The 22266-nt window shown below is 50.3% G+C and overlaps 1 protein-coding gene across 2 annotated transcripts in view; it reads right to left on the reverse strand.

Moving 5' to 3' along the window:
* Nucleotides 1-14915, reverse strand: part of ST8SIA5 (ST8 alpha-N-acetyl-neuraminide alpha-2,8-sialyltransferase 5) — a 55161-nt gene extending 40246 nt beyond the window's left edge. Inside the window, exons 1-2 of one of the 2 annotated variants that reach the window (XM_033087417.1) lie at nucleotides 14785-14915; nucleotides 5577-5684 (exon numbers count right to left, since the gene is read on the reverse strand). In XM_033087417.1, coding sequence (XP_032943308.1) covers nucleotides 5577-5684; nucleotides 14785-14915 — 239 coding nt within the window. The remainder of the gene's footprint in view (nucleotides 1-5576; nucleotides 5685-14784) is intronic. The other variant, XM_033087418.1, reaches the window with a different exon arrangement.
* Nucleotides 14916-22266: the final 7351 nt, after the last annotated feature.

Below are 22266 nucleotides of genomic sequence, written 5' to 3' on the forward strand. Positions count from 1 at the left end.
GAAGATGGTCTAAGAGGCAGGAAGCGCGGCAGCCACGAAGATGGAGAGGAGGGAGGATGCATGATGACCGGAAGGGAGTAACAGGCAGTTTGGGGAGCTGACATGGGGTGAGGAAGGGGTGAGGCCCAGACAGGCATCCCTGATCATCTGACCTGGAAAGGCAGCCCCGAGAGGGAGCGTCTCCTGCCCCTGTGAGTCAGGGGCAAAGCTGGGGTCAGGCTCTACCTGGGAGGTCCCCTGAGGGGACCCCCCACCCCAAGTGAATGAGCAAGTGGAGTTTTACAGATGAAGAAAGTGAGGCACAGAAGGGTTCTGTGGTTATTTGCCCAAGAGATTCCATTCTGACTCAACTAACGGCCACAAAGCTTAGGGGGCCAAGGGAGCCCATGGAATGACACCACCTGAGGAAGTCAAGGCACCAACAGCCCCGCCTCCAGAGACAGCCTCCTCTGTCTGTCAACCCCGAGAGGCCCACTCAGGCGTGTGGGAGGACAGGGGGAAGCTGTGTCATCTGTGTTTGGTTTTTCCAGCACCCAGCCCTGATCCTTCCAGTTCTTCCCAGCTGGATGGAGCCCAAGAACTCGGGCCCTTTATTTACACATTTATTTTTGTCCTTTTCCATAGAAGTGAAAATTGACCAGAAAGCCTTATACTAAGCCAGCCTACACCCACAATGTGCAGACCCACTGCTGCCTGGCCCCCAACAGTTGTCAGCACCCCTGGAAGTCCGCCATGGAAAATTCTTTCCGTGGGGGTAACCCTGCCACCAAGGGCTCCTTTGCGAAATGCAGAATGGCCAGGAGCAGGTGGAAGGAAGCATTTGTCAGGGATGACCGTCAGGCAAGCACTAAGCACAGAGACTGGGGCATGAGGGGGACACACAGAAGGTAAAACGTGGGAAAGAGACAGGAGAGAAGCACTAATGACAACAGTCATTCTAGGGAGGGAATAGGCGCAGTTACCTACGTAACTCAGCCTGGCCGTTTGATTACGGTCTGACAGCCAGGAGGGGAGGGCAGGACTAGATGGTGTGAGAGGACTTGGGAAGAAATGCCGCGGAGGCCCAGCCCAACCCTCGTGACCTGTCCACGGCCCATCAGTGCTGGGACCCCAGAGTCACCCTGAACGGTAGATGTCCCACCTCCACCACCACCCTCGCCTGGAGGTGGTGACTCAGTTTCATCATCTGTAAATGGGGGCAATGACAGTAGCCAGCCCAAAGGTGGGAGGGTGTGGATTAAATGCAGTAAGACGCCTGGCACACAAACAGCCCCCAATAGTGTTTTGCCACAGGTGTCGCCTGTCGAGGTCCAAGCCACGTCTCGCCCCTCCGTGGAATCACTTCTCACTCCTGCACTGAGCTCTTGGAGCATTCACCATTTGGACCACACAGTTTGTTACTGAATGATACATTGTCTTGAAACAATTAGGGAACAACTCAATACAACATAATAAAGCACTGAATTAAATTCCATCAAGTTCCTTCCAGCTCTGAAATGACAATTCCAAACCCCATGTTGTGCAGGGCACGCTAGAATATCCACACAGATCTCAACCCAGAGACATGGGCTCTGGGCGAGGACCTCGACATGCAGCTCGGGGCTTGCTTTTTTCTCCTGTGGCTGGTGCTACCCTCCCACGAGGAAGCCTCTGCACCCCAACCTGAAGCCCAGTTGCACAGGGAGAATGCTGTCCCAGGAACAGGCAGCTTGGGTGGGTGGCAGCTTGGCCGGCTCTGCTCTAGACCTCAGAGAGCAGTGTTCCCTGAGTTATTTTTGCGCACCACCTCTTACCATCCCAGACCAGACCAGGAAGGCCAAGGCTACGCAGAGGCTGGGAGAAGGGGCCAATGAGGCCGGAACCCTGTGGGATGTACCTGAAGTTAGAGGGTCCAGACGGCCCTGCATGCACAGGGGTCCAGCCCAGTTGTCCAGGGCAGGAGGCTCCTCAGGATTTGGGGGAATACCTGAGCAAACACGGAAGGCTGTATGTGCGCTGGCCGGAGAGTTCTGTGTGTAGTGATAGACATAGCCCTCCGGGCAGACACATCTTACAGAATGTAGACCTAAAGGTGCTATCCGGGAAGGCTTCAAGGAGGAGGTGGCATAGGAGGTGGATATTGGCAGGACAGGGACTTATCTAGATGGGGAGCAGGGCGCAGTTGGCTGAAGATGAGCAAAGACCTTTGTGCTGCGGCTACGGGCCAGGCTGAGAGTCAGCACCTTGGGGGCTTCTGCCTCAGCTGCTCTCAAACCCCCATCCTTTCCCTGAGATGTCCTGAGGTAGCAGGTGCAATGCTGCCCACCCTGCAGGACCAGGACCACCAACGGCATTGCCGCCTCCCTTGTTCTCTGAGGGGTCATTAGGCGGCAGGCAGTTGGCCGGGCTAGAGGGGGCAAAGCATTGAGCCGGCTGGGGCAGAGAGGGCCCTTCCTCTCCTCTTCTCCCCCCCCCGACCCCCCTCTCAGAATTGTGAAGCTGTGTGAGGAGTGTCTGGGAGGGTTTCTCAGTCACTTATTGCAGAAGTATATAATCTGCCTTCATTGCTTTCTCTCTGCTTCATCTACACGCCCTCCCCCCACACTTTGAGTCTCCCTTTTCCCACACTGCCACCCAGAACTCTCAGACCACCCTACTACCTGCTCTTCTCAAGAGAAAATGCTCTGATCATTCCAAACTGTGAGTGGGTTTATGATTCCAAAGTGTTCCCCTTTCTGGGGATTAACTTTTAAAGACAGTGGCAGGAAAGGAAAAGGTTTAATCCAAAGGAACAAATCTCTAAGGGAGGGAGAATTCAGGGACACTGACATTGAAGCTTGCTTTCTTACCAATAGCCTTTACTATGTCGCTGCTTAATTCCTTCTTGTATTCAAGTAACATTTATTGAGCACCTACTGCATGGCAGGTGCCATACTGCCTGCTGAGAATTCAAAGATAGAGACGTACAATTGCTGTCTAGTGGGGAAACGGAAACAGAACACATCATTTGAACATAGTGAGAACTGCCTTCAAAACCCTTCCTGCTTCTTCAAAGCACCCACTTAAATCAACATACTTGCTGATTAAAAAGTATTCCTATCTGCTCGTTCAAGCAGTTCCCTTAAGGATGCTTATTGGACCACATTTTTAGACCTAGACCTGAAATTAATAAAGCTATATGCCAGTGTGTATTTTATAACTCACACATTTTCCAATTTAGCCTGGACTTCCCCCAGCTCATGTCCAATGAGAAGTCCTGACCACGGCCTCCCCGAGCACTGTCTGGCCTAGATTTTCTTTGTGATCGGTTTGGCATTTTCCGGACGCATCATTTGGACTGCTTCTTCTCCTTGTGGCTCCTGGGTGAGTATATGACTTATGAGTCATTTGCTTTTTTTGCCCCTCTTTATCCTCTGGTTAAATACATGGTACCTTCTGACTTCCCTTCCATCTCCGTTAATAATGAATGATAACAGGTTGTGCCACACCTCACACACCACACAACTATAGAGAGCAAAATATGGCAGGTGTTGAATTATTCAGCAGGTGGATAATACCACCCGCTCGTCATACAATCCAGGCACGAAAAGTGTGCGTTGGGATGATGTGTTTCAGTCTGCAGAGCACTTTCTATGGCATCCTACTTCCGTCCTTCTCCAAGTCCTGCAAATCTGCTGCTAGAAGCTGTCCTGCACATTCTGAGGAAGGCAGAAGCCACTCCTATGCCAAGGTTAAAAATTCCCGGACAAACGGGTCAGGTCTAATTCCATTAACCATTACCTCCCGCATATTGTGGTGCCTCACATATATGGGTACTGTTGGGGTCAACCCAAAATTGAGATCTGAATTTGAAATTGTCTCCGAAAAACTTGGGATGTGTCGTCATCATATTTCTAAGGGAGTTCTCGGTGAAATGGTGGCTCTCAGGAGGGAAATCAACACAGTGTCTTAATTCCAAAACCAAACTGACACTGTGTCAGTGTCACAGTGTCTCTGACCCTGATAGAGCCCAGCTGACAGGGAAGAGGAAGCTGGCCCAGTCACTGAGAGAAGAGAAAATAAAGGGGAGGGAGATGAGACAGGCAGTAGGAAAGAAAGGAAGTGGAGGAGAGAGGCAGGAAATAGGGATAGAGAAAAAAAAGTGGACCAAGAGAGGACGGCAGGAAGAAAGGGAGAGGAGAGAATAGGTGGGGTGAGAGAGGCAGAGAAATTAGAGACAACATTGTGGAAAGAGGGAGGGAAGAGCAGAGCTGATGGCAGCAGGAAAAGTTAGAAGAAGAACTCTTACAGTGATCTCAGCCACTGCCCAGGGACGTCTGTCCAGAAATGGCCTCCCAGAAGCCATCTTACTCAGTGGATTAGCATTTTTCTAGTCAAATTTTCTTGATCCCTTCGCAGAGCCCTTCCCAGGGAGGCAGACACTTGCTGACTTATCTAGACCACGCCCCGTTGGGATAGGTGGGTCACACAGCACCAGGCACAACTCTGGACTCCTCACTGTGCCTGGGTGACAGCCCAGGGGCAAGCAGCTGGTCCGGGCTCCCAGCACACATTCGTGGAAAGAACTGAGCTCCTAAAAGGCCAGAATAAGACCCTAATCCCGGTCCCTGGCCTGCAGCCCCACGCCCTCAGGCCTGTCTGTAGCCACCTCCCCAACTGACTTTGGATGCTGGAGCCATATCTTTTCTTTTCCAAAGTATTGAACAAAATCACATATTGGGGGGGTCCCTGAAAAACACATTATTTCTCCTCTGCACGAACAATGTAATGTTTTGGCATCAAAATGAACAGTAACAAAAACGCAGGCCTCTTTCCCAGAGAAACAGATCTGCGAGTTAGCAAATACTTAGAAATGCAAAGTTAAGGAATTAACAACGTAATCAGCCCCTGGAAACCCTTAGCTGGCACATTCCAGCCATGCCCGGCTCCAGCAGAGAAAGCCCTGTTCAAAAAAATTCCCCGCAATGCGCCCCCTGCGATGAGTGAATCCCACTCATTTTCATTCATTCAACATCTAGTCACCGAACTCCTACTCCCAAATATACAGAGCACCCTTAATCACTGATTTCAGCTCCAACATTACAGCAGATCAACAAGAAATAACCACGTGATGGTCTGAGTGTGGATCTCAGTGCCCTCTGGATGGAAACGGTTCTTCCCAGCCTAGCTCAGCCTCAGAGTAGGGACTGCTTCCACAGTGGGATTTCAGAGGAGCAGGGAGGCCGCGGCTGACACCCACCCCTCATGCTACCTACATGCCCTTGCAGGCTTATGTCCAAATTCCTTGCAGCTGGGAGAGAGCTGACACCCCCCACCTCAAATGGAGGCTTGAAACCCAGATCACCACCCCCCCCCACCAGCCACTTCCCCAACAGAAAGGGGCCAGTGAGTCCCAACTTTGCTGTGGATGGCCCGAGGCCTCACCCCTCGTGTCAAAGAAGACAAGGCAGGATCCTAAAACGCAGTGAGCTTTGAGCCACTGTGATGAGCCAGCTTCTTCCCGGAGGGCGGCTCTGGGGAAGTGCCATGGGGCAGGGGCCCGTGGGATCAGCCCAGGACACACTTCCCCCTCCCTGGTCATTCACCGGGGTCTGTACCTGGAGCTGGAGTCACTGCCGCTCTGCACTGCTGGATCGTCCGTGACATTAAAGAGCCCCGTCCAATTGGCCAGCTGGTCGCCATTCTGCCAACCAAACTGGAGGCCTCTGGCAAGAGAACGAGGCAGTCGGTACTCATGCTGATGTTCTGGGTTAAGCCTGTCTACCAGAGAGCCACATCCTGTCCTTGTGTCGAGTGACACATCCCATTGATCATGCACTTCGTGGGGACGAGGGTGATGTCCGACCACGAGGAGGAGGAGAATAAAGCCTAACGGTGCTCTCCGCTCATCCACATCCATTCCCTCGTTGCACCTTTACCAGCAGAGCTGAGGTTACACATTGTATACACAGGGACACGGAGGCTGAGCCGGATCAAGGTCGCGGAGCGCCCCTACCTCCGATGTGGCATGTCCCTCAGGTCCCACCTCTGGAGACTTACACCAGAAGAGCTCTCTCTTGCCAACACTGTGCCATTCTCAGAGGCCAGACACACTGCAAAGCGTTTAATGAAATCTAGTTTTCCAACACTTGTCCTGGTTTAAGATGATGGACTCAGCACAGACGGTTATCTCCGCTCCCTGCTCCAACCTGGCTGACGTGGCAGCAAAGGAATAAGTAAGGACATGGGCTTGGAGACAGGGGTGGGAGGGCGCTAGCGATGACATTTGGGAAGATGAAAAGCAAGTGGGTAAGTGCCTTAGACCAGAGAGAGTGGAATCCTGACTGTCTATAAGAAGCACATCTATTCGCCGTACACAACTCAGGAAGTGAGGGATGGTCCCATAATGCCCTCAGTTTCCCTTAAGGACCCATCATCTTCACTCTCCTTGGACCATTTAGACTGGAACACACCCTGGCTAACACACCCAATGAAAATCCAACCGTACCTTAATATTTCATGTTCCCACAAAGTGCTTCATTTCCACCAGGAAGCAAAGTCAAGCGTCTGGGACCAGACAGAGAATGAGTGAAAAAGAGGCAGCAGGAACTGCCTCCTGTGTATGTCCTGCCTGCCAGGGCAGGTGCCCTGAGCTCCAGCCCACTGTTGCCATATGGGAAGATAGGTCCCTACAACAAAATGCCGCTCTGTTCATTGTTTCCAAGAGATGCTGGAAATCTAAACTTTTAATTTCCCCCATTTTAAATGCTGATCAATTCAAACTTGAAACACCGTGCAGACCAAATACTCCATGCTACAGGCAGAAAGCAGCCTGGGGACCGCCATTAGCACCTCCTAACTCAAATCATCTTGCTGGTTCCTGACCGCCGTCCTACGAGGGAGACAGAGTGGGCCTCATCTATCACAGCTGAGGAAACTGAGGCAGAGAGTGGGAAGTGACCTCTCAGCCAGCTGGTGGCAACTCGAGGCCTGGAACCCAGGAGTCCTGACTCCTAGTTCAGTCTTCTTGCCACCAAAGTTCTGGCTCCTGTCCCAGGTGTCATTTGCACACAGCACACCTTGGGGTCTTCCAGCTGCGGGCGGGTCAGCCACCCTCAGCCTTCTGCCTCAAGCACAAATAGACATGCTCACCATTGCAAAAGGCACCCACCGAGGAAGCCCAGGTGAGCGCATTCAGGAGCCCTGCCTGTAACCACCCCTTTCCTTCCCACTCAACAAAGCACATAATAGGAATGCAAATGACTGTGCTATTATTACAAGGATATCCGTGAGTCGGCTCTATTTGAAAAAAATAATAAAAGAAGAAAATCATTCACAAAACATCAGTACTTAACTTTCCTGGGGGGATAATCTATTGCATTCTTCATTTGTATTCTCTCATCCCCATTCCAAGAAGGTAGCTTGGCTTCCCCCACCCTCTTAGTTAGGGTCACGTGGGATGGATGGGGGCTGAAAGAAATTGTGCTGCACCATCCTGGAGGGATGTGAGAGGGCCTTCGGGTCTTAGGAGGTGTGGGTGGCAGTGGAGAGACCACCACGGCTGAGCAGAAAATTCCTCAGGCCCAGGAAGCCCGCTCAGCTCTGGCGGTTTGGGGTTCCTCTCCCACATCTCCCTCTAAATGAAAAGCAGGGCCTCAGAAAGAGCGCCACTTGGGGCACCTCAGAAGACTGGACCTAGAGCTAGAAGCCTCCAGAGAGCAGTGAGCGGATGGGCTGAGGCCCGGGGTGGCCTGGGGAGTCTCCCCAATCTTTGTTCAGCCCCCTCGACCTTCACATGAGCTTGGGGGCCGGGGGTGGAATGAAGACGCCTCCACAGTGACAGACCAAATTTCCCACCAGCTGGTGGATGAGGTTTAGTCTTTTTCTTAATCAAAAGAAAATTGAGGCAATGAGCCATTTCTTTCACAACGAACTTGTGAAATAAAATGTATCAACATTCTTCTAGTATTAATCAGCAAATCACTTGCATTGTACCTCACAGCTGACTAAGGATACCTCTCCTTTATCCATTCATGCTATTTTTATTTTATTACATATGTATACATATCAAATATTTACTTTATTATATTATTCTATATTTACCGAATGGCCATTCCAGGCTGGGAGCTGGGGTTCAACAGTGAAAAATTAACAAAGGACCTGCCCCAATGACAATTTCTACTGGAGGGAGACAGATATATCAACCATAAACTAATCGCTGACACAATATGTAACGAGTCAGAGGGGGGAAATGCTGTGGTGAAAAAATAAAGGGAGTCGAGGGAGATAAAGGGTTTGAGGTGACTTCGGGGTGCTATTCCACATAGAGTGGTCTTCGCCCTGAGAAGGTGACATCGAGCAGGACAGAAACTGGGTGACAAGGGAGCAGATGGATCCTGGGGAAGAACGTTCCAGAAGAGAACTAGCTTCTGCAATGCCTGGGGCATGAATGCCATGGCTTGTTCTGGGGCTGGCGAGCTGGTCCGTGCAGCTGGGACTGAAGGAGCCAGGGGCAGGCAGCAGATGCAGCGCCACCTTTCTGTGGTCCCTCAAAGCCATCTAGGAGGGAGCTGGGCCCAATGTCATCTTGTGAGGAGCAAAGAACTCAGCTGGGGCACCACGAAAGTCGGTGAGGGCTGGGCCTTCCCTGGGGTGCCCAGATTGCCCTCCTCCACCTCCCACAGTCCCCTGCGCTCCCCAGGTCCACATAAGGCGCTGGGTGGATGGTCAGGGGAGGCCTGCCAGAGAAGGTGCTAGGACCTTCCCACCCAGGTCAGAGCGGAAATGCCTGCCAGCTGGAAAGCCTTTCAGAGGGATGCATGGGCATAATTATCAGGTTCCACGTTCTCCCTCGCCTGTCCTTGTTCCTGACTCACTAGTGACTCATGTTATTTATCTGCAAAGCACCAGAAGGTAACATAGCGCCCAAAAGAACCTCAAGGGGAAAGGGAAGTGGGTTCATTCCCCAAGGATTGACTGTGGGGCCTTCATCTGGGGCAACAGAAAAGATGCTGCAGGTGGGAGCATCCTGAGAGAGGAGAAGAATGGGGGGTCGGGGGTGTTCCCCAACCTGGCCCTCCATGCTCTGCACCCCCAGAGGGGAAAGGAGGAGACTGGCAGAGCAAGTGGCAGGCACGAGAGTCTACAGGTGGCAGAGGGCTGGCCTCCCCGAGAACCGCCAGGCCTGGGGCCTGGGCTGCCAGGGAGTGGATGGAGCCTCCTGAATTCTAAGACTGTCCATCGTTCTGCATAGACCTCCGGCTAAGAAGCGGCTGGGGCAGGACCCAGGGGGAGTTCAGGTGCTAGCAGTGTTAAGACAGAGGCAGGGAGGCTACACAGCCCTGGAAGGGGTCCAGAGAGAGCAATCAGACAAGCTCCAGGCACAGCTGGGGGACCACTTCACTGCCCCCAGCCACTGCACCACAGAGGAGCCCGGACTCCACCTTCACCCCAGGCCAACCTCCAAACAGTCCTGCCTCCAGACCTCCAGGCCTGCCCGACCTCCCCTGGGGGCCAGACCGCCATGAGTAGCCCCCCGAGGCCATCCAATAATGTCTGGCTACTCTTTGTGAAATATTTGGTCAATATCAATTTCAAGGAGGAAAGCACACACCAGCCTGCAAAGGGGAACACACACGAGCCTTCCAGTTCTCCTCTGGCGCTCAGGCCCTGAACTGCACGTCCGGTAAGGTCTCACCTGGCTGCTCACCATCCTGATTGATGTCTCTTCTGAAACCTACAAGATTGATAGTCTATGCCATACAATTACAAATTTATTTTACACTGTCTTATGTATTTTTCATATTTGTCTCTTTCCGTGTTCTGGAAGTTCCTTAAGGACATGTATCGCAGCTAATAATTCTTTAGTAACACCCCCTCACCCCCAGTACAAAGCTGAATGGGTGTTTAATGGGTACTCGTTGATTGTTAGGAAAAACGTGTTGGGATTTCCTTTGTATGCATCCATTCATTCAACAGTTAATGTCAGGCACTGTGCTAGGTCCTGGGAATCCAGAGATGAATAAAACATCTCTTACAAGGGTCTTACAAGCTGTGTGACCTTATACAAGTTACTCACCCTCTCTGAGTATTAAATGAGAATGATTGTATCTGTTTAACAGGACTATCGTGGGGATTAAATGAAGCAATCCTCATTCAGGATTATCTACTTAGATCAGAACCTGGCTCATGAAATCTTAATGAATGTTAATCATTAATACTATTGCCTGATGAATCTCACCTGTGTGTGGTGGGGGGCGGTCCCTACACACAGGGTTAAGAGCTAAATTGAAGAATTATTGGGTGAGAGGTTATTAGATGAGAAGTAAATGGGCGTGGATAGCTCAAAGAAGAGAGGCTAGATCCTCTAAGAGGTAAAAATTTCCCAAAAGTACAAATGTCAAAAAGGAAAGGACTAGAGAAAGAGAGATGGGCGAGGGAGCAGAGTGAGAGGACAGCACCGTGTCCCTGACAGACATTTGGGGAAGGGACAGGAAGCTAATACCCACCACCGAGTGCAGACTGGGCCAGGACTAGAGTGAAGCAAACAGGGCGCCCGGGGCACACCATTGAGGGTGGCCCCACTCTCAGTCTTGTGCGAGTGCAGGGCAGACACCTGAGAGGGGGCCTCCTGAAATTCTGTCCCCAGGGTGCCTTGCTTGCCATACCCTAGTGCCGGCCCTGCAGCAGGTACTCAGTAAAAACTTGTTCTGCCCAGCAAAACCTGAGTTGTTCTGCCGGCATGGGACACATCTCAGGGGGCAGTCAGCTCAGCTCCTTCCTCCTCTGTGGGGCACCCTGCACCTCCATCCCCCGCACCCACTAAGCACCCTCTCCTTCCAGACTTACCCCTTGCATAGATCCTTAGGTCCCATGGTCCCATCTCCTGGGGCTGTGCCTGTTTCTCAGGTCACTCAAACAGAAGGCTTTGTCCCTAGGAGGGGGGCCAAGGGGTGGGGTGGGGTGGGGAGAGTTGGCTCAGCGAGGAGAGCACTTCGAATATACACTTCAGATACAGCACAAAGTCAGGCTGTACTTTTCCTTGACCCAGTTTCTCATCCTCAAGTCTCAGGCCTGCACCAGCCACTTGCAGGCAGCCCAGATCTGCGCCCTTGAGGTGCTGGACAGAAGAAGGCTGCGGGGAAGACAGCATATAGGACAGTCCTCTCTACAGAAGGCAGGACAAAATAGGCCCCGCCTCAGCTCCTGGCCGCTGTGCGGTGACACACAAAGCAACAGGACAGCTGAGCAGAATGTACTGAGTACAGACAGCACAGGCGCTGTGAATTCAGAGCAGGAGGAGAACACTGGGCTGAGAATGGAAGGAAAAGCCGGATTTGGACTGGCAGGGAGACAGCTGGTAAGGCACGGCAGAGGGCACATAGGTGGGTAAAGGCACAGCATCAGGACAGACGTGATGTGTGTAAAAGACTTCTGGCTGACAGGAGCCATGGTCTCCTGAAGAGCGGGGCTTCAGGTACAGACTGATCACAGGGGGGAGACTTCTGCTTGAGGAGGGAGTGGGGGAGGGAGACATTCAAGGACTTCCAGTCCTGGCAAAATGGCAGACTGAAAAATCCTCTGTGGCGTGCACCCCTTCAGGAGTGAAGGATTTCTTCCTCACCTGTTGGGGTGCCAAGAGCCGGCAGCCCCCAGCTCTCAGTGTCCTCTGGGAATTGCCTCATGCGAGAAGATTCAAGTTGGCCAAGATTACGCCCTCCTCCAGAAGGAGCCCACATCTTACGACTGAAAATTTGACACAGAGGTATAAAGGCCTGGCCTCCTCACCGGGAGGCAACTCCGCAGGCCTCCCTGTATGAGGCCGTCTCTCCAGGACTGCACAGAGCGCAGGGCCTCCCTCTGCTCAGTCTTACTTCTCCCTTCTTCAGGTGTTGACCCCAAGAACACATCTGAATAAAGATGCTGCAGTCTAATCTCTCGCTTAGAGTCTGCTTTCTAGGAAACCCACTCGGCAAACATCTCCCACTAAAAAAACACTAACATGACCATTAAAATATGTATAAAATGTCTTCTTAAACGAATGAATAATCTGGCAAGGAAAGAAGGAGTAGATGAGTTGTAAAGCTAGCAGCTGCCCGAGGGGCATCTGCCAATCCCCACAATTCATGCCCCCCTTGTAATGGTGGTATTATTATAACAAGCAAATACTAACCAAATGGAAGTTGCCTCACTGTATTACATTAGACCAAATGGACTTGAAGGCTCAAAGTGTACCGGAAATAAACAAAGTCACTACATTATAACAAAAGATTCAGTTCACTGGGAAGATGATATATGTAAACTAGCATCTAATAACATCACCACTTCAATATGCATAAGGCAAAAGTTGATAAGGAGAAACTGATAAATCTGTTAGCATGGAGGAGGATTTCATCACACATCTTTTAGAAATTGAATGATCAAGCAGAACGGAAAGAAATCAAGAGGGATACAGAAGATTGAAAAACACAAAACCACTTGATTGAACAGATGTGTAAATAAATTACACACCTAATAATGAGAGAATCACATTTTTTTCAAGTACACCCATAATACTTAGAAAAAACCAACCTCCTACTAGACCACAAAGCAAATCTCAACCAATTTCAAGGAGTCAGCATCATAAATATTATGTTCTCCAATCACCAAGCATTTGAATAAAAAATTCAAAAAACGTAAAGTAAAAGAAGAAAGTATTTGGAAAGTTTAAAGCATTTCTAAATTTATGAGTGAAAAAAAAATAAATCATGATAGAAATTAGAAAATACCTGGAATTCACAATAATGTAAATACTTCCGGTAGTTACTAACTGTATGACCCTGAACAAATTACTTAACCGCATGTGCTCAGTTTCCTCATCTATAAAATGAGAACAGGAACAGGAACTTGTTAGGGTTCAGTATGGTACAGTAAATGCAATGCAATTCTGAGTTGTTATCATCATCATCCCGAAACTTAAGGGATATAAACAGAGAAGTATTTAGAGGAAATTTTATAGTCTTAAAAGTTTACATGAGAAAATAATAAAGACTAGAACTTGAAAAGATACGCATCCAAATTAAGAAGCTAGAAAAAGAACCCGGTTCAGGGTCAGGATAGCCTCCATGCAGAACTAACCAAAGGTCAGGCCAAGTGGTACAGTGTGGGTAGGGTCAGATGTGGTTCCAAGTGAGAGGAGGTGGTGCCACATCTCTGCACGTTCGCTGCTGCCTTCTTTAGTTCTTCCTCTCCACCTATCCAAACCTTATTCTTCCTTTAAAGGCCCACTCAGGTCCACCTCCTCCAGGAAGTCTTCCCTAACTACTTCAGCCCAGGAGTGCTTACCCCCACAGACATTTTAACACTTACTTTGTAACTATCTCATTTGTGGCCATTTTGTTTCCCCAAACAGACTTCAAACCCCAGGACACCATTTGGGGCGCAGCTGCCCTTGCCTAGGGACATCTGGGGTGGGGTGGGAGGGTGGCAGTAACCAAAAGAGGAGGCAGGCCCAATGAGCTCCTGCAAACCAGGAGATTCCCTGAAAATGTCCTTTCAAGCCGCCAGCACCATGCAGAGCTCATCATCTGCCTTCAACCAGGGATGGCCAGGAGCAGTGGCTGGCTGGAAGCAAATGTCCCCACAAGGGGCCTCATATTCCCCAGCTCTGGGACATGGAGGGGGAAATGGCCTAACTGGCTTTCCTGCTGTGAGTGCCAAACCCAGCAGCAGTCCTCATTCTCCCACCATCACGTGCAGCCCAGACTGGGGGGCACAAATGACTGATGTGGAACCAAAAGGATAAAAAGGGAACAACTGTGTTTATTATTTGGAAGTTTAGAGAAGAGACGGGATGTTTATATAGCTAGAGAGGCATTTTGTTTTCTATGGGGGGAGGGGCAGTGAAAGTAGGGAGACACTGGCAGCCAAGAAAAAAACCTACAGCAGAAAGGAGAGGTGGGCTCTTTCCCGAAGAGCCTCTGACATGGGCGCATTCTATCCTATGGCAGTGCTCTCCCCAGGCCCTGAAACCAAGCAGAGTAACCCGAAGCGTTTCCCCTCCGCCTGCAGAGAGGGCAGAAGGAAACGGTTGGCATTCGGTGTATCTTCCGCACACACAGGGACTGAGGCTGGGCCCGAGTTTCCGAGGGACACCTCCTCCTGCTCTTTCTCTTAATGGAGTTGGCGGGTGGATGGGGTGGGGTGGGGTGTGAGCAGAGTCCAGCAAGGGGAGGGTTAACTTCTGCTGGAGCTCTGACCTTCTGAGTAAGAATGAGAAACAACTGCCTGTTTCAGGTTGTGAGTTTCACAGATCCGGAGTTTACTGCTTTATAAGTTCATTATCCCTGTCGCATCGTCCCAGCCCACCATCACACCCACCTAACTGACGCTCCGGGGTGAAAATATGCTTTTCCTCCCAAGGGCCCCCACGAAAGTTCAGGACTCGAGAGGTAATCCAACCAAATCTAGAGTGCCATGGAACCAAACGGCCAGGGCACTCTAGATTTGGGGGACACCGCTCTGACCCCTGTCGCCGCTCCGGGCATTCAAATGGATTTATCATCAGCTTAGCCACTAGGAATTCTAGCTTGTCCCCATTTTTCACAACAGAACAAAGTTGTCAGCCCCTCTGGCCGGCGCTGGGCAGGCTCTCATTTCTGGCTGGGAGGAGAGAGGCACTTTGGAGCGCCACCGTGACCCAAACCTAACGAGGCTGTGCTCGGGGCTAAGTGCAAAACCCATGGTCACTCACCCTGGGGGCGCCCGGGGAGTGGGGGACGCTGCGGACGCCACCTGGGGCTTGCCCACGCGTTCCGCGCACCCCCACCCTCACTCGGACTTTCTCACCTTTTGATGTAGTTTCGGCCATATAAGATCTGTTGCAGCAAGGTCACCAACGCGAAGGCGCAGATGAAGATGAAGAGCAAAGTTCGGTTCCCCAACAAATCCCGGTTCGCCGAGGGATCCGCGTAGCGCATCCTGGCGGCGGCTCGCGCGCGGCGGGGCACGGCGGACGCTTGGCGCCGGTAGTCCCAGCGATCACGCGCAGGGTTCCGGTACCCCGGGGGTCGCACGATAGACCAGGCGCCTCTTGGAGTGGTTGTGCGAGTGGGGACTTCTCGGGGCAAAGTTTCTGGATGGCGCGGCCGGAGCAGGGGGCATCCGAGCGTCGCCGGCGCCGGGGCGGCGGGCAGGACAGGGCTGGCCGCAGGGAGCTCAGCCGCAGTCCGGGGCCTTCCCTCCCGATGTCTTTACCTCCAGACTGTAGTGCCCGGCATCCGCCGATTTCCCTGCGGAGGGGCGACGCCAAGTGCCCCAAACCCCGGGCAGCCCCTCCCGCGGAGGTGGCGGCCAATCGGGAGCGCGGCCCTGGCGCCGTGCGCCCAAGAGCGCCGCGCACCGCCCCCTCCGGTCGCGCTCGGGTCCGCGGTTGCCCAGCGCGGTGCCCTGCCCCGGCGGGCCACGTCCGATCCCCGCGCCTGCAGCGACGGAGCGCGAAGGTTGGCCTTCAGTTCTGCAGATGGGAGGTGGGGGACAAAATACCCGGACAGTCTGGCTAATGACAGGCGGGCGGTGGAGAGGGGGAGGGTGGAATGGAAAACGCCAGGTTTAAATAGTGGAATTTATAAAGGGGGCAGGAAAGGGAAGCCGCTGCTGCGGAGCTGTGCTTGCTGGAGGGGGAGTTTTCGCTTGCGGCGCGCAGGGCACTGAGTCACCGCGGTGGCCGCGTCCTCACGCTCTCCGGGAGATTTCTCCGGAGAATGCAGAGCAAGGTCAGCCGGGCAGCCCTTCAAGGACAGCGCGAGCGCGGCTCCGCATGCTGATGGCGCCAGGCGCCCAACTCCTGCGGGGAGGAAATTCAGGGGCTCTCGGTCCCTGCCACAGGCCTCCTCTCCCTCCCCAACTGCAGCTCCCGGCTGTTCGTCAAAGACCTTGTTGTCACCCAGACACTGGGACCTTGTCTCATCCTTGGAACCACTCGTAAATCTTAGGTCAGACAGCTGGCCACCTTCGGGTACCACAGTCCCCGAAAGCTTTAGTAAGTCACTAAGTCTAGAAAGGTTTGTGTTTCAAGAGTGCACACCAAGGAAAATAAACACAGAAATGCAATGCCAAAATCGTGCCTCTTCAGAAATCCTCACCCCTCAAGGCACTACTCTTCCCCCTCCCCCCCTGCCCCAGCCCTCACACCAAGCGACAGCCCTGTCATCCTGACACCACAGTCTCTGGCGCTGGGGAGTCACGTGCCCGTGGCGTTCACTACTGAGCCTTCGCTGGATGGTTCTAGGGCGCCCCTTCCCAGGACCTTCCAGCCACTGGGAGAGGTTCTGGAGTCAGGGCAGAGATTCGACTGGGAACTTGAAGGAAAGGGGAATAGTGGTTAAAAAAAAAAAAAGAAAAGAAAAGAACTTTGATGGGAAAGTGCCCAGACTCCAAAACGCTGCCCTTGGCATTTAATAGTTTCCTCTTTGCACTAGAAAGATTAAAAAGAAATGCACGCTTAAATCTCATGATTAGGGTGCCACCGATAACTTGGAATTCTTGTGAATTCACAAGCTGGAAATGGACCCTGTGCTATAGATACAGAATTTATGTATCAAATAAGTATTACCGGTGAGGGGGTCGCAGATAGTATTTTTAACCAATTAAAGAAATAACAAACATCTAAACAGCCCATTATTATAATAAACCTGATACTTGTTTGGTGCCTTATACATCAAAAAGTACTTGCTCTTGCACATATATTAATGAATTAGCACCCCCTAGCCTCTGGCTAACCCATTTGACCGTGGAAAGGATCAAAGCTTTAGTTGCCCAAAGTAACTCACCTAGAAAGAAGTCTTTGGAGTCTTGTGGCTCTTTCTCCCATACATTCAGACAGAGGGGGCTTCATGGGAGCGTGACCAGTGCCTACTCCACACCCTTGGCTTCATGTTCCACGCTTGCTGTCTTCCACTTCGTAATTTTTGAACAAGGAGGCCCTGCACTTCACATTGCACTGAGCCACACAAATTATGTGGCAGGTCCTGCCCACAGGTCCAAGTTGACAGAGTTCCAACTGTTCACCTATTTGGCCCTCAACCTGCAGAGTTCATGAGGTACCATCATCATCACTCCAGGCAAGGTGCTCTTGCTTCTTTTCTTTTCCTGCTTATTCTCCACCCCCATCAGGTACCCACTCTGATAGCTGTCTTTGGATGCATACTTCCTTGCAAAAAAAAAAAAAAAAAACCTATTTTAAAGTAATAAATGCAGAATATTCTAAAAATGTACAGCTTGCTGAGTTTTCATGAGCTGAACACACCCATGTAACCAGCACACAGATCAAGAAACAAAAACACTGTCAGCCCCCAGGACCGCCTCCTGTCCCTTTCTAGCTCCTCTGTACTCAAGAGTGGTTACACTCTTTGACTTCTAACACCAAAGAGAGTGCTTCCTGTTCTTGTACTTTATACAAGCGGAATCGTACGTAATACATTCTTCCGTGTCTGAATTCTTTTGCTCACCATCGATGGTGAGACTCATCCATGTTGCTCTGAGTTCTAAGACAGAGTTCTAAGGTGGCCCCCATTGATTCCATTATCCTCTCTTATACACACCCCTTCTTCCACTTATTCAACTGAACATTAATTGAGGTGCTGCTGTAAAGGGATTTTGCAGATGTAATCATTAAAGCCCAAGTCAGTTGGCTTTGAGATAGGGAGATTGTTCTCAATGGACCTGATCACATGAGGCTTTAAAAGGGACTGGGCTCTTTCTAGCAAAAGAGATTTGAAGTATGAGAGGGACTGACACGAGGGAAATTCTTCACTGTTGCCTTGGAAGACAGAGGGGTCCACATGGCAAGAGATGCAGATGGCTTCTGGGCACTGAGATTGGCCCCTGGCTGACAGCCAGCAAGGAAATGACAGCCAGTCCTCCAATCCCAGAAAAGACTCTGAATTCTGCCAACAACCTGAATGAACTTGGAAGAAGATCCTGAGCTCCAGCCACTTGCACCTTAAGTCCAGCCTGTGAGACCCTCAGCACAGAACCCAGCTATATAGTGTGCAGATTTAAGACCTACACCACTGCAAGCTGGTAAGTGTGTGTTGTTTTAAGCCCTAAAACTTGTGGACCTTTGTTTCATAGTGATAGAAAGTGAACGTTTGTGTGTTAGAGTTTACTTGATCTTACTGCTACATCGTACACCGTTGTTGGACTGCACGTAACGGATGGATCCACCCTACTGTTGATCGACCCTGGGTAGTCGCTGCCATAAACCTTCCAGTATGTGTCTTTTGGTGAATACATGCGTGTATATCTGTGGGTATCAGTACAGTGGTACCTCGGTTTTCAAACGTCTCTGTTGTCGAACATTTCAGTTTACGAACGCCGTAAATTTTATGGATCTATGGTATCATTAGATAGTACAATTCATGCTAAATTTGCCGTTTTAGGGGGTTGATTTTAAAGGTCTGGAACGGATTAATCCATTTTGCATTACTTTCTCTGGGGAAACCGTGCCTCGGTTTTCGAACGTTTCAGAACTCGAACGGTCTTCTGGAACAGATTATGTTCGAAAACCGAGGTACCGCTGTATTTAGAAGTGAAATTCCTGGGCCATAGAGGGTACGTGTGTTCATTTATAGTGACAACTGCCAAAGAGTTTCCCAAAGGGGTACATTATTCTTTTCATAGGTATTTTATTCAGACTTGCCATGACCTAATAAGGAACTGGTTCCCACCCTCGCTGACACTAACATTAACTGGCTAATCTAATAGCAAAAAGCCCACCAACCCAAGAGCCGAAATAGTTGAGGAGAAGTAACAGCTTTAAGCCCTGGTACTGACTCTCCCCAATGGCCAGGTCATGTGCATGAGTTCGCGGTGAAGAAGACTGCAGCTGACATTAGCCACACTTAGAACTTGGTGGCAGTATTCTGTGGGGTGGGGGTGGGGGTTGCAGTACTTGCCACTCTGCAGATGATCAGCGTTGGCCAGTGCCCCTCTGCAGACACTGCTCTTCTAATCCTGACGGGGTTTTAAATCTGACCGTCTTCACAGCCAGGCAAGGAAGCATCTTTCACACGCGCACAAACACACATATCTGTGTGGGAATCAGACCCAGCAGACCTTGCAACATGGAGGTCTGCCATCCTTGTTGTGTCTATTAATGTGGATGTGGGTTCCATTTTAAGCCGAATGTATATTCTAATGGTAGAATTGCAGCAAACACTCAAAAAGCCTTGCAAACAAAAGAGTAAACACATGGATAATTGATCACGATGCCAGAGTCAGCGAGCACCGTTTTTACATCCTAATTGCCAGGAATGGGGACAGCTGCGTCATTGTTTCAAACACACACTCGCACACAATGAAGCCGAGAACAAACGTCAACACGGGCACAATCTACCAAATTACTGATAACTGATGGGCACGGCTCATGCTGTGAGCGTGGTCTCAAATGTAAAATGGAAAAAAAAAATTCCTGTTTAACAAAGATCTTAGAGGTTTCTACTGGTTTAAAAAAGCCAGGTTTTGTATCAGATGGCACAAGTGCAACCTGCCAGATTATGTAAGTGACGTTCCACCCATGTGTTCAAGGAGTTTGAGATAAGTACACGCTGTTCTTGTGCCTCTTTATATTTGTGTTACAAGGCAGACTTCAAGAGGCTGATTCCTGGTTGGGGGACACTTGGTCTGTGATGAGGGGTCTTGCAGCCGCTGAGTTGAAATGCCTGTCGATAACCTCGTAATCCAGAGAGCCAGGTTTGCCATGGCACGGTCAGCTGCAGAACCCTGGGCTCTGCGGCATCAGGCGTATTTTCAATAAGTTATTATTACAGAATAGAATTACACATTACCCCTCTTGTTCAGTTCCCCTATGAAGTACAAACTGTGTTCTAAATAACTTAGGAAATAATCTTGAACATGGAAATGAAGTTAGCTTTTGGCCTTCCTATTTCCAACCTGAGGAACAACCTCCTCTGTCTTAGCACTACCTCTCAGGTGTTCCTCTCCTGCATTGGCCCCAATTTATCCAGTTTGTTTCAAAGGATAGAGACATTAATAATAATAATAATAATAATAAGCATAATCATCCATAATGGTTTGTTTATGCATCCAAAGCATCGCAGAGCAGAAAGATTCACTTCCACTGCAGGTAGGTCATACTTCCGCAGGTAGCCAGAAACAGTGACACTATTTATAATAAGGTCACTCAAAACATATTTAGACAACATGGTGGCCAAAATGGCGCTGGACTCTCCTTTGCTCACCTTAAAGGCCGAGCCCTGAGGTAGAAACACCTTTGAAGAAGAGCACTGATGAATTCAGCCGAGAAAATGCTTTATTTTCCAATCCAGTGCAGGCCCCTAGATATGTTCTGATGGTGGGCTGTATGATGCCAGAATTTCAAAGAATGCCCTATAAACATAGCTGCTCTGAAATGTTTAATGTTCCTTGGGTACCTGAGAAGAGAAAGGGGATGAGTGTCCCACTATGGCCGTCCACTTCTAAAGCTCAGTGCTGATGCCATGGCCAGAGCAAGGCATGCGTCATTTCACCACCGCCCTAGGTTCTACCAGCTGCAGGCATTTGGTAGGCTGGCGGGAGTGCCAACCATGTGCTAGGTGTTGTGTGACATGACAAGGACATGAGGATCAGCAATTCACAGTCGGTGCCCTAAAAAAAGAGTTTGCAGCGTGGTGAAGACAGCAGACAGACATTCCCAATAGTAGGATAAATATGCCTTTAACCCAAATTGGAGGTGGCAGGGGTGGGGAGGTGGGCAGGGGGTGGAATGGCAAGGAGGCATCCAAAGGAGGCAGATTTGACCTGAATTGTGACAGGTAAGGTCAGTCAGCCAGGCAAATGAGTGGGATGGAGTGTGCTGGGCAGAGGGAGAATGTGGGCAAAGGCTGGCAGTGGGAGATGTGGCACAGTCTGCTCAGTGTGGCTGGAGAGAGGAGGCAGTGTGGGTGGGAAGGAGCTGGAGCACTGAGAGTTGGGATTTTATCCATGGAACCATTGCAAGATTTTACACAGGGGAATGATATGATCAGATCTGCATTTTAGATAAAGCAGCATGTGGGCCGGTGGAGAACAGTTTGAGGAAGAAATGCCTGAAAAGACATGGGTGCGACAGCTTATCTTTCTTCTCACTGACACCATCAGACCCCTCCCACTGCCACAGCCCCCGTCACACACTCCATTGATGTCTCATTATTGTACCAACTTGAGAATGAATTCTCTGCCTCCTTCCAGGGGAGCAGGCGAGGAGAGGCAGAGGATCGTGGCCTTGTGAAAGCTGGCACTGTAGTAAGTGCTTCATCATCCAATTCATTGGATATTCATAGAAATCAGTTAAGCATGGTCACCCAGGGATGGTCCCCTGAGCACTGGTACATCCTCAGAGCTTGTCTCTGGCACACTCTTTTGGTCACTTTCTGGGGTTCCCTCTGCTCCACAGGTTCCTGGGGCAAAAACACTCTCTTCCCCCTTCCTTTTAAAATCCTGCTCTTGGGAAAGGCTCTGATGGCTTTCATTTAAATCCCAGTGTTCCTAATGGAGACAAATTTAACTGGAAGTGTCATCTGTGCCCGTAGTAAAGGTGGTGTCCCATGAGAAGTGTACTCCGAGCACTGTAAAGAAACCTACATCACCTTAACTCCATCCTCAAATGTGTCCCATGCACTCTAGTGGGGAGTGGTTTTCTGGAGGAATACCTATCTGATGTTATAGTAGGAATTCGTGGAGACAGAATTTGTTTTAAAGAAAATTTCTGGTCATCCAATGATGTCAATACTTACACGTGAAAAACAATAGGATTGGTGCATTCTGCCTGGCCACAAGTGTAGTCACCAATATGGCAGCCTAGCCTTCCTATGTTGTGGGTTTGCCCAGGTTGTCATTACTTCTAGGGCGAGTAGACAGCGCGATACCCCCGGGGTCAGCAAGCTCTTTTGGAAAGAGCCAGAGAGTAAATGCTGCAGGTTCTGTGAGCCAAACTCTGCAGGTTCTGTTGCATATAAATCTGCTATTGCAGTGTAGACGTACAAGTAATACAGAAATGAATGGGCATGACCGGAGTTGGCACACGGGCTGTAGTTTGCTGGCCCTGACACAAACCATGTGATATGCAGAGCCCCGTGCAAAAAGTCCTAACCCATTGACCTAAGGAGTCACTGTAAAAGTCATTCCCATGTTCAGGAGTTATGTCTACAAAGGCAGGATAAATTATTACGTTAACCCTTATCCACCGTTAATGTGTTAGCACAGACTCATTTATCCTTGAGATGTAGCTTAGAGATGACAGGATAACATTTCCATGTATAAAGTGCCCTC

The sequence above is a fragment of the Rhinolophus ferrumequinum genome, chromosome 19, assembly GCF_004115265.2.
Source record: "Rhinolophus ferrumequinum isolate MPI-CBG mRhiFer1 chromosome 19, mRhiFer1_v1.p, whole genome shotgun sequence".
Taxonomy (NCBI): domain Eukaryota; kingdom Metazoa; phylum Chordata; class Mammalia; order Chiroptera; family Rhinolophidae; genus Rhinolophus; species Rhinolophus ferrumequinum.